At 47.3% G+C, this 15,755-nt stretch overlaps 1 protein-coding gene across 1 annotated transcript in view; it reads right to left on the bottom strand.

Moving 5' to 3' along the window:
* The window catches only part of mfrp (membrane frizzled-related protein), a 43,943-nt gene that overhangs the window by 27,013 nt on the left and 1,175 nt on the right, over positions 1-15,755 (bottom strand). Inside the window, exons 4-6 of the mRNA XM_079823826.1 lie at positions 9,750-9,899; positions 2,118-2,337; positions 159-289 (exon numbers count right to left, since the gene is read on the bottom strand). Coding sequence (XP_079679952.1) covers positions 159-289; positions 2,118-2,337; positions 9,750-9,899 — 501 coding nt within the window. The remainder of the gene's footprint in view (positions 1-158; positions 290-2,117; positions 2,338-9,749; positions 9,900-15,755) is intronic.

Genomic DNA, 15,755 nt, shown 5'->3' on the forward strand with positions numbered 1-15,755 from the left:
GCCTATAAAAGGTGTTTTTTTTTCATATATAGAGCATGCCAAAGATAGATATGCAGTGCCAGAAGATTGAGTTGATTGTATTTTTTTTCTGAAAAAAACTGTACAGTTTTGAACTATTAAAACAAACATAATGTTTAACATGTTTAAGTTATACTTACTTTGTCCTGGTAATATAGAATGGTATTGTGCAATGAACCCATTGCTGCCAATATTCCCATCAGTGTGAAATGACACCAACACAGTACTGCTATTTGTATTTAATGTAGGTGGTGCAACATTGCCACAAAATCTAGGAAGAATTGAATTTTAATTATTAAAAGTGTATGTGTGATCACCAAGAACATCCTTGTACAGCAAAATGTACATAATAACCCATTTATTCCAATTTATGCAGCTTCAAGATATTCCATGTTTGTTTAAGAGGTATCGTTTTATTTAACTGTGTTTGTTAGGAATAACTGACGACAGCTGTTGAATTATTAGAAAAATAATGCACATCCAAGATAGATATGCGGCCATGTGTGCGCAGCAGCACACAAATGTACTTCTTGGTTCAGTCTTTCCACTCGCAGATTCCACCATGTTAACAGTGAATCCTCCATGGTGTGAGTGCAACTGTCGTTTAAAGGGAATGGGAGATGAGACTCTGATTGGTTCATTGCATGTTACGCCCAAAACACACCCATGACTCATTAAGAGACTAGGGACAACCCTTTTGGACCATGCGCCGAAACTAGCAAAAGTGGATTCGGACACGCCCTAAGTGCATCTGCACCATGAGCTTCAGCCCACATGCTGATGCTGCGTTCACACCAAACGCGAATAGAGCGTCTGGCGCAAGTGATTTCAATGTTAAGTCAATGGAAAGTCTGGAGGTGGGCGCGAAGGACGCGAATCCGCCTCATTTGCGCGTCCAGTTCGCGCGAATGACGCAAATTAGATGCGAATTGAGCGTCTTGCGCGATACGCGCGTTACACGTGAATGGTGCTTTTGTGCATTCACGCGTTTGAAGCGAATTCGCGTCTGACGCCCGAGTTGAAAATTTTTAACTTTGACGTCAATTCGCGCCGCGTTAACCAATCAGAAGCCTGCTCGCTGCGGTCACGTGGTAAAGTGACGTGATGAGAAACCCTGCATAATCTAAAAATACAACTTTTGTGTCACAAAATATAGTTTTAAGACTTTTTCAGGTGATAATGTAGTTGTTTAAAGCTCAAATCTGTGGTTTATATATAAAGAGAGCACCTATTAAAAAAAAAATAATCTTGTGTTTTTGGAGTTGTGAGATCCAGGCGATCACCGGGCAATCACCGCTCATAACCCCGGCGAGGGCAGCCTTTCCTCGGCTAGTCCTTCTGACGTTTGCCGCTGGCTCTGATGTCCTGTAGTGGTGCATCTTATGTAGATCTAACGGCCGATCTTTGCTCTCATGAATCTATAATTTGTTGTCTGCCAAATCGTTTTGACTGAGGGCAAAGAGAAGTTTCATAACTTTATATTTTAGGATATTTAAATATACATGTAGTGAAGATAATGTAGGAGTTGCCTGGGCCACATGTGTGTGGCTATTAATATATATTTTTAATGAAAATGTAAAGAGGCAGAGTGGTGTTTTATGACATATTTCTCCTGGAGTGCCTTGAACGCGCATCAATTTCGCTTCCAGCGCTCGAATTCTACGCGCGTCCAACTCGCTGCGGACGTGCGAATGCATTCAAAATGTTCGCGCGTGAAACTAGATGCGGTAGACGCGATTTTGACGCTCTATTCGCGTTTGGTGTGAACGCAGCATTAGATTGTTAAAAAAGGTGAATTATTCATTGTCGCTTTCAGTATGACTATAAAGGTCAGAAAAATTATATAAACAGAGGGGCGGTGCCAAAATCAAAAGTGCACTATGGGTTGTTGATGTTTTTGGTTTTCTCTGTTTTCTCTGAAGACGAGTCACAACAGACTGGGGCTGGCTGACCAATCAGAGCTGACTGGGCTTTTAGGAAGGCGGGTCTTAAAGAAACCAAAACTAAAACCAAAGCATTCAGTGTGAAAACAGGTGCTGCAACAATGTAAATTTTAAGGGAAAAAAGTGAAAAAACGCTTTGCCTTAGGGTGAGCAAACCTTGTGACAGCAGATGTCTTCTCTGTGTCCTCTCTGACTTCTAGCCAATCAAACAAGCAAGGAGAGGGTCCCTCAATAGCCAGAGATGACACTTGGATCTGCACTAGGAAAGGAGGAGACACCCTGATCACCCATACACAGTGAGAATCAGGAGGATACAAGCCTGGGTGATTTGGAGAACTGAAAGTCCCACCAGAATCCGTCAACATGCCACCACATCCTGTGAAAGCAGATAAAAAGCTAATTCATTTTGAAAAGAAAGTTGAAAAGGTATTCATACAAAATGAATGCATTTGATTTTGGATGCTCTATGTATGTTGACATACAGAAGGGACTCTAAAAAGTATTTGGACACTTAAGTCACATTTAAAATGTCTGACTAATATCAAACCAAAGGGTATCTGCAACAGAATGCTACAAGAGCTTTTCTTTAAATTAACTTTACTTATCTTATCTTAGCTTTATTATTATTAGTACATGTGATTATATCTATCTGATATTTATGTAATTATGTCACTGTTGTGTTAGCTAGCATCTATAGGATCTGATGGCTTATCTGGGCTTATTTGGACATCAGTCTGACAATAACTATAGTTTTAATATATCTGCATGGCACATAAATTCTGGGTATAATTGTAAATTATTAGCTTTTATACTTTATGAATTATGTTTATTGATTAGTTTTTTGTATTGTTTCATACCACGCTCAAAAATGCAAAAACATTGTTTACTATTGGCAAGGGAAAATACACGCAACAGTATTTCATGAACAATATTCACCTAACGCCAAATAACACCATTCTGTCACTAAGTAATTCTGTTAAATTCATATTCAATCATTATAGTTCTGACGGCATGACTCAAGTTCTCTTACGAGAGGTTCTCTCGTATTGCGTAAGTTCCTTACGCTACGGGAAAGTATTCTTTCTTCGAGATTTCTGAAAAACCCAAAATTATCCTTAATTTTGTAACATTGTCAACGCAGTGCGGCAGCCTGGCAGACCATAGCAGGCTATTCCAGCGTGCCATTGGCTGCTCTGCTGGCAACTGCAGCAGCCTATCGGTGAGCCCGCGTGACGTGGCGACCAATGAGGGCGCTTCGCGCCCACCTGGCTTCATTTGCCTACAGGTGGGGCGTGGCCACGTGTATATAAGCAGGGCTCACGGGCTGCATATTAGATTTTCTTTTCTTCAGCGAAGCCCTTCGCATCGCTGGATCTGGAACCCGCCGCCGTTGAACGTGCAGACGAGCAAGCAGAGGACAGCGCCTGAAGAAGCCGGCAGCATCGCGCCACCTTCAGCCATCCGTGCCTGCTCTGCTATCCGGCAGCATTATATCCTTTTATTGCTCAGTGTTGTCGCCGCTGCGTCACACTTTCACAAAAAGAGCCGAGCGTTTTTCTAAAAATGTTTAGTTCCACCTGCGGCTCGTGTCACGCGCAGCTCAGTTCCGGGGACCGCCATGTGATCTGCGCTCTCTGCCTGGGCCGTGATCACGCCGCCGCCGCACTTCTCGCCGGCGGATGCCCGGAGTGCGAAGAACTAACGATGTCGACCCTGCGGGCTCGACTCGATCAGTTCGAAGATGACATCCCTCCAGTCTCTGCTAAGCCGCGCAGGAAAAAGCGCCGCTCGCAGCGGACTCCGGAGTTGGCCGAGAGAAGCTCGCCGGAACCCTTCCCGCCCGCTTCACTCTCGCCTTCCCCGCCCCCACCCCAGGCCGCCATTTCTGTTGCCGCCTCTGGGGATGAGGCGGATGCGGCCGCGGAACGCGCCGACAGCTGCTCCATCATGGCTTCCGACAGCGAGGAATGGTCTTCCGCGACCTCTTCAGTCCGAGCCTCCGGACGCTCTCGAGCGGGTGAGGACGCCGAACTGTTGCGCCTTCTCACCCGGGCTGTCGAGCAGCTAGGCCTCGAATGGGCCCCGCCTAAGGTGGCAGCGCCGAATCGGCTCGACGGATGCTTCCTGAACAGTCGCCGCCGTGCGCCCACCGCCAGGACTGCACCCTTTCTGCCAGAGCTTCACGAGGAGCTCGCAAAGTCCTGGAACGCGCCATTCTCCGCGAGGGTCTCGTCTCAGGCTTCTTCGACGCTCTCACAAGTTGACGGCGCGGCTGAGAAAGGCTACAACGCTATCCCTCCGGTGGAAGAGGCGGTCGCAGCGCACCTTTGCCCGCCTTCTGGTTGGCGCTCAAAGGCTGCCCTCCCGTCTAAGGCCTGCAGAGTGACGTCATCGCTGATCGGCCGCGCTTTCGCTGCCTCCGGTCAAGCTGCGTCTGCTCTGCACTCTATGGCCGTGCTGCAAATCCTCCAAGCCAATCTCCTCCGTGATCTGGACGAGAGGAGCTGTGACGCTGAGCTGTTCACGGATTTGCGAAGCGCGACGGATCTCTCCCTCCGCGCTACCAAGACCGCAGCACAGGCCCTCGGACGCTCCATGGCCTCCCTCACGGTAGCTGAGCGCCACCTCTGGCTCACGCTCGCGGACATGCGAGAAACAGAGCGCGCGGCCTTCTTAAACGCCCCGCTCTCTCCATCTGGGCTCTTCGGACCAGCGGTCAAGGGGATCGTCGACCGTTTCTCCGAAGTACAGAAGACGACGCAGGCCATGAACCTCTTCCTGCCTCGACGCCCAGGCGCCAGCGGTAGCTCCGTTGCTCGCCGTCCTCGCGACCAGCCAGCACCGAGCTCCACGCAGCGCCCAGCGCGGCCCCCATCGTCTCAGCGAAGACCGAGCGGCCGCCCCAGATCGCGCTCTTCCAGCCACGGTAAGCCGCCTCCCCCTCGGGGCCCCCGGCCTAGGATCGTGCTGAAGTCCGAGCCTCCAAAGCTCTCCTAGCCAGAGGCAAGAAACGACGGTTAAGTCCCGCTGCGGCCGGACCACCGCCAAAACTCTTTTTCCTGTCAGCCCCCACCACTGTGGCTGCTGCAGAGGAATTTCACGCAGCCAACGAGCCGGCAAAAACGCCCTCTCGCCTGTCAACCACCGCCGTTTTTACGGCGAACCAGAGAAATCACAAAAGTTGCATTATTTCTGGTTGCACGGCTCACGCCGTATGTGTTTCAAATGCAGTAAATGTGCCCACTTTTCTGTGTTCACCCCTGCACATAAGCACAATAAACCCCGTGTCCCCCACTCACATAAAGCGGCCTCCGGCCGCTCGAGTGCTAGAGTTAGGTCACGTGTCCGCTTGTCTGCGTCCACGCCTAGCCACCACACGCGCTGTCACACAGCCACTCTTAACCGGTCATGTTCCACGCGTAAGAGTTGTGCCCGCTCAAACGCGCTCACACATTTTCGCGAACATTATGCCCCAGGCGCTACGCGCCGCGCCACACACCATTTGTTTTCCGCCCAAGGTGGCCGAAGCGATGAGTGTAGGGCCACACACAAGACATTCCCCGCTCAAAGCGGTAGAGACACAGTGTGTAAGGCGGCCAGCCACCGAAAGCGAGCGGCTGGCCCACAGCACAGAGAGCGCGCGCACCGCGCCCGCCCCTCTTATACGGGCCGTCAAACCCGCGAAACGCGGCGTTTCGAGCCCAGAGGCCGTTCTGTCCCGTTTGGCACACGCGAAAGCGTGGGAAGCCATTCCAGGTGTATCAGAATGGGTGCTGAGAACAGTGAAGCACGGCTACACTCTGCAGTTCGCTCGCCGCCCTCCGCGCTTCTGTGCGCGTATAGAGACGAGAGTGAGCGAAGAAGTAGCACATCTACTTCGAGCGGAGATAGCCACGCTGCTGTGCAAAGGGGCTATAGAACCGGTTCCCCATTCTATGAGCGAGTCAGGCCTTTACAGCCGATATTTTCTCGTGCCAAAAAGGGACGGGTCGCTCAGACCGATTCTGGATCTGAGGCGTCTGAACAAAGCTCTTTTGAGGAGATCGTTCAAGATGCTTACGACCAAGCAGATCCTCGCGCATATTCGCCCGAGAGACTGGCTAATTTCCCTAGATTTGAAAGACGCATATTTTCAAATCAAGATAACGCCGCGTCACAGGCCATTCTTACGATTCGCCTTCGACGGCCAGGCTTATCAATACACCGTCCTTCCGTTCGGCCTGTCACTAGCACCCCGTACATTTACGAAGTGCATGGACGCGGCCCTCGCTCCCCTGAGAAACCGGGGGATGCGAATATTGAACTACTTGGACGACTGGCTCATCCTGGCGCAGTCAGAGGCCGAGCTCCTCGCCCACAGGGCAATGCTGCTCAGCCATTTGGACAGCCTGGGGCTCACGGTCAACTGGACCAAGAGCTCATTAGTGCCCACGCAATCAACCTCATTTCTGGGTTTGAATCTGGACACTGTGGCTATGTCTGCCCGCCTGTCACCACAACGCACGCGCCAAGTTCGGCGCATGGCTGCGTACTTCCGGCCGGGCAAAATCGCACCTCTCAAGCTTTTTCAGAGGATGCTGGGACGTATGGCCTCAGCTGCAGCTGTGCTCCAGCTGGGCTTAATGCGCATGCGCCCGCTGCAACGCTGGTTAAACGCCCGAGTGCCTCACAGAGCCTGGGCTGCCGGAGGTTTCAGGATCAGAGTGACTCAGGGCTGTGTTGCAGCCCTAGAGCCCTGGTTAGTAGCCGACTGGTACCAGCGGGGAGTGACAATGGGAGCCATCTCACACCGCAAAGTCATCTCGACGGACGCCTCCACCTCGGGTTGGGGCGCCGTTTTCGAGGGCAGACCGGCCTCGGGCCTCTGGTCGAGCGGAGAAAAACTCCTACACATAAACTGTTTGGAGATGATAGCGGTAGAGAACGCGCTCAAGCAGTTTCTCCCGTTTATACGGGGACACCATGTGTTGGTCCGGTCGGACAATACCACGGTGGTGTCCTACGTGAACCGGCAGGGCGGTGTCAGGTCCAGGTGTCTGGGCAATCTGACGGAACGCCTGCTCGTGTGGGCACACAGCTCGCTGCGCTCGCTGAGAGCGGCGCACGTTCCGGGCCACCTCAACGTGGGCCCGGACAAGCTGTCCAGGGGCCTCATTCTCCCAGGAGAATGGTCCCTGCACCCCCAGACAGTCCAGCTGGTATGGCGCCTATTCGGCAGAGCGGAGCTCGACCTCTTTGCAACAAAAGAGAACGCCCGCTGCTCGACGTTCTTGTCCAAAAGCGAGGATGCGCTGTCCCAACTTTGGCCCAGCCTCCCGCTGTATGCTTTCCCGCCGATTTCCCTATTGACCCAGGTTATAGCGAAAATCAGGGAAACGCGCCGCCCGGTGCTCCTTATAGCGCCGCGCTGGGAGAACCAGATTTGGTACCCAGAGCTGGTGAAGCTGTCGCACTCACCCCCCTGGCCAGTTCCGCTGAGAGCAGACCTCCTCTCTCAAGCAGGAGGGTCAGTTTGGCATCCCCATCCAGAGCAATGGTCTCTGCATGTATGGGTGACCAACGGATACCCGTTGACCTGCCCGAAGGGGTTATGAACACGATCTCACACTCTAGAGCCCCCTCGACGAGGCGGTTATATAGTTCTAAGTGGTCGGTGTTCACTGAGTGGTGTGCTTCCAAGGGATTGGAACCGCAGCAATGTGGGGTCCAGCGGGTGCTCTCCTTCCTCCAGGAGCTCTTGGAACTGGGCAGGTCCCCTTCCACGCTCAAAGTGTATGTAGCGGCTATAGCAGCGTTCGCCCAGACGACGCTATGCAGCACGCTAGGAAGGAACGAGCTCATCATCCGTTTCCTCAGAGGAGCTAGACGGATGAATTCCCCGCGGCTCCCATCGGTTCCTATTTGGGATCTGGCCTTGGTCCTAGAGGCCATGAAGGCTCATCCCTTTGAACCGCTCGAGACTGTGGAACCAAGGTTCCTTTCGCTAAAAACCGCGTTCCTGATAGCTCTGGCTTCAGTGAAACGCGTGGGGGATCTACACGCGCTCTCAGTGAGCCCGACATGTATGGAGTTCGGTCCTAATGACTCTAAGGTCATTCTCAGACCGAGGCATGGTTATGTCCCCAAAGCGATCGGCACTCCTTTCAGGGCGCAGATTATCTCCCTCTCGGCTCTGCCAGCATCCGACGAGGGGGACGGTGGCAATATCCTCTGCCCTGTCAGGGCATTGAGGGTTTATGTCACACGCTCCGCCGCCTTCAGGCGTTCTGAGCAGCTATTTGTTTCGTTTGGAGGGCGCGCTAAAGGTCTCGCCTCCTCGAAACAGACCCTGTCCAGGTGGATAGTGGACGCGATTGCAACTGCATACGCTTCCAAACACCTGCAGTGCCCGCTAGGTGTCAGAGCACACTTCACCAGAGGCATGGCCTCTTCGTGGGCTTGGGCCAGAGGGATTTCCATCCACGATATTTGCGTGGCGGCAGGCTGGGCCTCCCCGTCTACGTTCGTGAGATTTTACAATCTGGAAGTTCCTGCCTTACAGGCGAAAGTGTTATCAGTTCAATAAGGCTGTTGGTTCTGCCCGGTGATTCTGCGCAGACATAGCTCACATACTGGTAGTAAGTTCGGTACAAGGCTTATGTAAATTTGAAGGAGACCGGCGGTACCGTTCCCTCATTTACGAAAAGAGCTATTGTGAGTTTGAAGGTGACCGGCGGTGCCGTTACCTCACTCATATGACAAGATATTGTGAATTTGAAGGCGACCGGCCTTGCCGTTCCCTCATTCATGAGACAAGGTGTGGTGAATTTGAAGGCGACCGGCAGGTGCCGTTCCCTCATTCATAAGGCAGGGTGTTGTAACCACCCGTTGTAACCACCCGTCAGTTCAAACGAAGTGTCCGTATATGTGGTGGCCCGTTTCCTTTACCGGCCACCCTGCCCGAGCAGTGTTATGGTCCCCGGTTCCCTGGGATACATATGCTGTATGCGAGGCGCGCACGGCGTTGACAATATGTTCCCGTAGCGTAAGGAACTTACGCAATACGAGAGAACCTCTCGTAAGAGAACGATACTCGGTTACTTAACGTAACCTCGGTTCTCTCTAGAAGAGGGAACGAGTATTGCGTTCCTTGCCGTGCGCCCCGCGGGCTTTTACGCTTCAGAACTACGAAAACCGAATATGCAGCCCGTGAGCCCTGCTTATATACACGTGGCCACGCCCCATCTGTAGGCAAATGAAGCCAGGTGGGCGCGAAGCGCCCTCATTGGTCGCCACGTCACGCGGGCTCACCGATAGGCTGCTGCAGTTGCCAGCAGAGCAGCCAATGGCACGCTGGAATAGCCTGCTATGGTCTGCCAGGCTGCCGCACTGCGTTGACAATGTTACAAAATTAAGGATAATTTTGGGTTTTTCAGAAATCTCGAAGAAAGAATACTTTCCCGTAGCGTAAGGAACTTACGCAATACTCGTTCCCTCTTCTAGAGAGAACCGAGGTTACGTTAAGTAACCGAGTATCGTTTTTACGCCTTTATTATCATCCAATCATAATGCAGCTCCTTCTTTAAAGGTCTTCTAACATCTAAAGAATGAATAACGTCAGCTCACCTCAATTTCACAGGTGTCCTAGCAGAGTAACAACATGTGTAGAGCATATAAACCCAAACTTAAACGCCAGTTGGGTTGATATTTTTTGTAATAAAATACAAAGGTATTCAAACAAATGTCCAAACACATTTTTGGGTCACTTTAAATGAAATGGTATATGTATATAGAAGACCATTAACTGACTTGTAAAGAATGTGGGCTCTTTCCCAGGCAGGGGGAATGTGGAACTATGTGTGGGATGGGGTGCAGTCGGACTCAAAGAAAGATTCTGTGAAATTCTGTCTCCAAACCGAGAGTCTAAAGGGGAAATCTCTCCTTTATTACTCTTAACCTCTGTGAAAAGCAAGAAAGAGAAGAATAATGAGAAAGCAAATTAGTTATTTTCTCTACTGCTAAAGCATTTACAAATTTGGTACATAACTATTATGAGGTAAGTGTCAAAATTCCTTTCAGGTTTCTCAATGAAGCTGATGGATGTAAAGCTGGTGGTGTTAAAGGGCTTTTTGGGCTCTTTTCTGAATCGTCAAAGAAAAAAAACGTGATGCATGGGAGAATCTTCTTTTCTCCCACCAATACTATTCACTTTGCTGTGCGTTCCCACGCAGCACGTACGCTCCCCAAGCAAGAGCCCGGATAGCTCAGTCGGTAGAGCATCAGACTTTTAGGGCGTTTTCACACCTACCTTGTTTGGTCCGGATTTTCGGACTTTTCAGTTTGGTCCGAATCAAAATTGCAGATGTGAAACCTCCCCCGTACCACGGTCCGGACGAAGAGGTAGTCTCGGTCCGGATCAAACTGAACAAAGGTTCGGTTCGTTTCTAGTGTGAAAGCATTTTCTGTATGGTTCGTACTTTCAGACCATTTACAGGAAGTTCCTGTTTATGTTTAAATATTATAACATTATTTTTAAATTCAATCTAGGCTACATTGATTATGAAAAGTGAAAATATGCGCAATATGTCAGTAGACAGAAAGTCAGAAATAATTTTGAACGAAATTTTGTATGATTTTGCTTAGAAAGCATGTCTTTAATGGGAATTTCGTTTTGTATAAATTGTATCTTAATTTTAATCAACGTTTAATCAGATAATTGCCTGTATTTAATAAATAAGAAGCAAATAGTCTATAGAAGACAATAATCACGGGAGCGATCACATGCTTTACACATGAACTGGAGCGGGTCTCAAATAAACCGAAACTCAGCAGGCTACTTGCCTCACAAACATGAGAAATATGTGTATATAAAGCTTGAAATGTCCACTTTTAAATGTAACGAATAAAAAAAATAGTCAAGCAATGCGCACTGTTCAATAGTGACAACGATATGCGTCCTTTCATTCATCTTGTCAAAGACGCTGACGTCAGACGCACGTCCGTTTACAAACCAATCAATGTCCAGATGCAGCCCACATAGATGATGACGAGTGGACGCAAGTGTGTCATGTAAAGTTCTTTAGTCCGCTCACATAATTGCAATGTGAAACCAAACCAAAACTAACTGAATATATAAAAAGTATCAAAACATGAACTTCGGTTCGGACCTTGGTGCGGACTTTCAGGTGTGAAAACGCCCTTAATCTAAGGGCCAAGGGTTCAAGTCCCTGTTTGGGCGAACAAGTCTCTTTTTGTAGAGTGCAAAAAAAAAAAGCCACTGTTAAAATGTTACCCTTGAAAATAGTTATTTTGGTAAGAAACAGTTTTGTCTGGAAACTAAATGACATGCCCCCTGCTCCCAGCGAGTAGTTGTGGCAGAGTGGTTAAGGTGATGTACTAAAAATCCATTGGGCTCTCCCGCGCAGGTTCGAATCCTGCCGAATATGTTGATAGCATTTAGGTTGAAACCTTCTGGAGGCCTTGCTAAAACTTTATAAAAAAGAAAAAAAAGCCTCAGTTACAATATTACCCTTGACAAGAGTTATGTTGGAAAAGAACCATTTAGTCCAGACCAGTGGCTCGCCGTGATCGTATAGTGGTTAGTACTCTGCGTTGTGGCCGCAGCAACCCTGGTTTGAATCTGGGTCACGGCAGGTTTTTCTGGGAGCCATTGAAATTGAGCTCCATGCTACCACCTCTCCTCACACCGTCCTTCAGCCCCGCTTTTTGTGCACGGCACGTCCTTGACGTGCTCTGGACGTTTGAGTGAATTGCCACTGGGACCTTCTTTGAGAGCCCGAGCTCTCAGGTTTGAACCCTTGGAGAAAAACTGAAAATGAATCGCTCCTATTTAGTTTCTTCTGTTTGTGTGTAATCTGTAGCCCTTTTGCTACAGAGAGAACACGGTGCTGGTATATTTTCTAATCGCTAGGTGTCAGTACCCTCGCTGCCTGTTACCTAGAGTGCAGTGGACTTGCTATTTGCTCCAAACAACTGCACCTCTTTGACGCAAGTTTACAATAATGATAAGTACGCCGCAAGTCAACACCATTGAAGCATGGAAAGAAGCTTTCCAGACAAGAAGCAGTGAGTTTTTTTTCTTTTCCCTACCTTTTCCTGAGCCTCTTTTTGTGGAGCGGTACGTTTCGCTGTTGATTTCTTGCTGATCTACCCTGGCCTCGGGCAGCAACGAAATGACATGCCCCCTTTACCCAGCTTGTAGTCGTGGCCGAGCGGTTAAGTCGATGGACTAGAAATCCATTGGGTCCATAGAAAATCCATAGATTAAATATATGGCACATTGAATTAGTTGCTTCTTGCTAATTGTATGATTGTTATTGAGTTATCTAATAGCCAATTATTCATGCTCATTAATAAAGTATATAGAACTTATATGGAATATAGAAAACTAACTTAAATTGTAATAAGACAGTTATTTTAAATTGACCGAGCCATGGACTGCTCTTGCGGCAACCATCATGCAGACAGCATTGCAGCATCAGGACCTGCACCGACAGTTTCTTTCCAGGGGCAATCAGACTGCTAAACTCCAACCAGTAACACCACACTCAGCACATCCCACCAACCCCATGCACAGCACTTTATCAGTTACACTGGACTCTGACTCACCATTATTCTGCACTCATTTGCACTAGTGCATAACATACTACACTGCTCACTGCAAACATCCTCTACACAGCATCAGCCCTTGACCCCTGTTTTAAAACCCTGCCAACCCCAGAGGAGAGACAAGAAACCTATGCCAGAGTGGTTGCGGAGGTTACAAAAAAAATGTAAATAATAATGGCAGAATATATCCCTAAGAAATATGATTGCTCTTCTAACATTGTAGACATATTGGTAAGGATTTATTTAAAAATGAAAGAAATAAACTATAATTTCTTATTGAATTACTTATTTACCAAAGAACCCATTTTTGGCTGCATAATTAAACATGTATTAAACATTTATTATCTCCTCTGTGTGTGTATTCTACAGGAAGAAATGAGGCAGTAGACCATCTCTGAGGAAACTCAGGAACATCAGGAGGAACCTGGCTATGCTGAAGAGGATCCCAAAACCCCTGTCATACCAGCCAAGATGATGAAGTCATGTGGGATAACAGAATTGCTTGGTCATACTTACAGTATAGTAGTGTTGAAGCCTTAACAAAATCATGATCTGCCATAGCTGAGGAGGAGACTGGCACCACTGGCACTCACAGAAGACCAATTAAAGAGCCCCTATTATACTATTTTAAAGTTTCCTAATTTAGTTTTGAAGGTCTCCAACAACAGGGTTACATGCATCAAAGGTAAAAAAACACTTTCCTTTTCTCATAATATACTTTGCACATCACCACAATGTTCAATGATTCTCAATCCCTCCTTTCCGCGAGCCTACTCTGCTCTGATTGGTCAGATGGCACAGTCTGTAGTGATTGGTCTACCGCGCACAGTGCGTATTTCGGAAACTAAACGCCATTACCATAACTGAACCCTAGCTCCGTCCGGAGGCTTCCTAAAGCTCAGCGATAGTACACACTGTAAAGACAGGAATGATGGCGTCGATTTTACAACAATCCCAGCACGAGTCCAAATCAATTATGAAATATTGGAAGTAGAGGTCTGCATTTCCTCCCACGGAAACTGCGGTCCCCAATCAGTTTTCTTGCGGTGTGTGAGTAAATTTCCAAATCAAAGGCGGCAGTGGTCGGTAACTCTAGTGTACTTTGGACAGGAGCGGGCGGTCTGACAATAGCCCGGTCGCTCCCGACATCCTTTGACAACAGCATATCCGCACTTGAACTTGAAGTGAACAAAACTTTCTGCAATGGTGGCATTCACACAGTTCCCAGGTCCCTGCCCTGAACCTGGCAATATATGTTCTGTGCATCCCATCCACGAGAGCACCTTCAGAGAGAACATTCAGCCTTTTCAGAGTGAATTTTAAGTGTGCATCCATCAACATGTGTGTGTGTTTCTAATTTACTGCGGTGCACATGTGGGAACTGTATCAATAACGGTGCATGTGTTAGCCGAGCACTAACGTGAATTACTGATGGAACATTAAAGTTTGCAAAACAAATCTCGCTCTATCATTTATCTTTACTCAAAGTAGTAAGAACGACAGACAACAGTTTTATGTAATACTGCAGCCCACAGCTGATTTACAGCAGTATTTCAGTAAGACAGTAATAACGTGAGTTAGCCGGTTAGCCAGAGACCTACACAATAAGAAACACAATAAACAAATTGTAGAGCACAGCTTCTTCTCGACATGATGCTATCCAGTATCCGCTGCAGTAATTGAGGTGGTTCAAGTTTTTTGAAGTGGATGGGAAATATGCTAATGTTTCGTCTTGACGTCACAACGAAACGGCTTGCGATTCGTTTGAAAGACGATTTGTTTAATTGACTCAGAGTTGACTCTTACTTTTGAGAGACAATTACTTTGTATACGCTGCACTTTCAGATTTAAAACTTTGCAGGATGTTTTAATTCACTTAGAACTGTTACACACTACATGAAAGGTAATTTTCAAAAATCCATAATAGGGGCACTTTAAGCTGGTGAAAATCACATGAGCCAAGCTGGCAGAAATAAAATATACCTATCCCAGGTACTCAACGGCTGGAGACATTGTCACGGCACACATAAACAAGCTGCATTCAGAGCATGTTGATCAGCTGCTCTTTTTGAGCAAGAATGCTGACTTTTTTAGTTCTGAAGCCAGGAGCAAAAAGTAGCACATTTTATTTATTTTAATTTAAGAGTACATTTTTTTATTTGAATGAATATCAATGCAACCGTTTTATTATTATTTGAAACCACGTGCAATTTACTTTCAAATCTGAAGGGCTGCATAGTTTTTTTGTTTGTTATAATTTGCAATGTTCAAAATACCTATAATATTACAGTAGTCCACGTGTTTGCATTCAGTTAAGTAGTCAGTTTAGTCAGTCAAGTGCTTGCAACATTTTTGACAGTGTTGGTCAGTATATCTGCTTGACATTTCATCTTATTAGATAAAACAGATGAAGTGAAAGAGACATAACACAAAGGCCTCTGCATTTAACCCATCCTAGTTTGTACACACACACCTGGAGCAGTGGGCAGCCATTCGCTGCTCCACCCAGGGAGCGTTTAGGGGTTAGGTGCCTTGCTCAGGTGGAAGAGAGCACTGTTCAATCACTCCCGCCACCTACATTTTCCTGCCAACATTGAGAATCGAACCCACAGCCTTCAGGTTATAAGTCTGATGGTCTTACCATTAGGCCACAACTACCAATGTGAGTTAAGTGCAGTAGAAAAAAAGGGTAATAAATCACAATATGTTATCGCAATACTTGCATATCATGAAATGTTTAAAATTGCAATGTTATCGTATATTACTTCGGTTGATTCCCACTCCTCGTTTTTCCCATGTGCTCCGCTGATTTGTTTCTAATCTAATCATTGTTTCACTTGCATCTCTGTTTAATCAGTTATTGTTTGTCCTTTGTAAATAGTTTTTTCTTTCTCAGTTTTACATTGTTCTTACTCATATATTTCTTCTAAAGCCTTAACTGTGATTTTTTTTTTTTCCTTAGCAAGAATGTTATTTTAAAAGCTTTGTTATACTACCAAAGCTATTGGGCAGCCTTGAAAGTCCTCAACCTTTCATTACTTAGCATCACAATAAACAATTAAGCTGTATAATGCTAACATTATTTTAACATGTTAAAGGTGCACTATGTAACATTTTTTTCAGTAAAATATCCAAAAACCACTAGGCCAGTGTTATATATTTTGTACTTACAATATCCCAAATGTT

The sequence above is a fragment of the Gobio gobio genome, assembly GCF_949357685.1.
Source record: "Gobio gobio genome assembly, chromosome: 8".
Lineage (NCBI taxonomy): Eukaryota > Metazoa > Chordata > Actinopteri > Cypriniformes > Gobionidae > Gobio > Gobio gobio.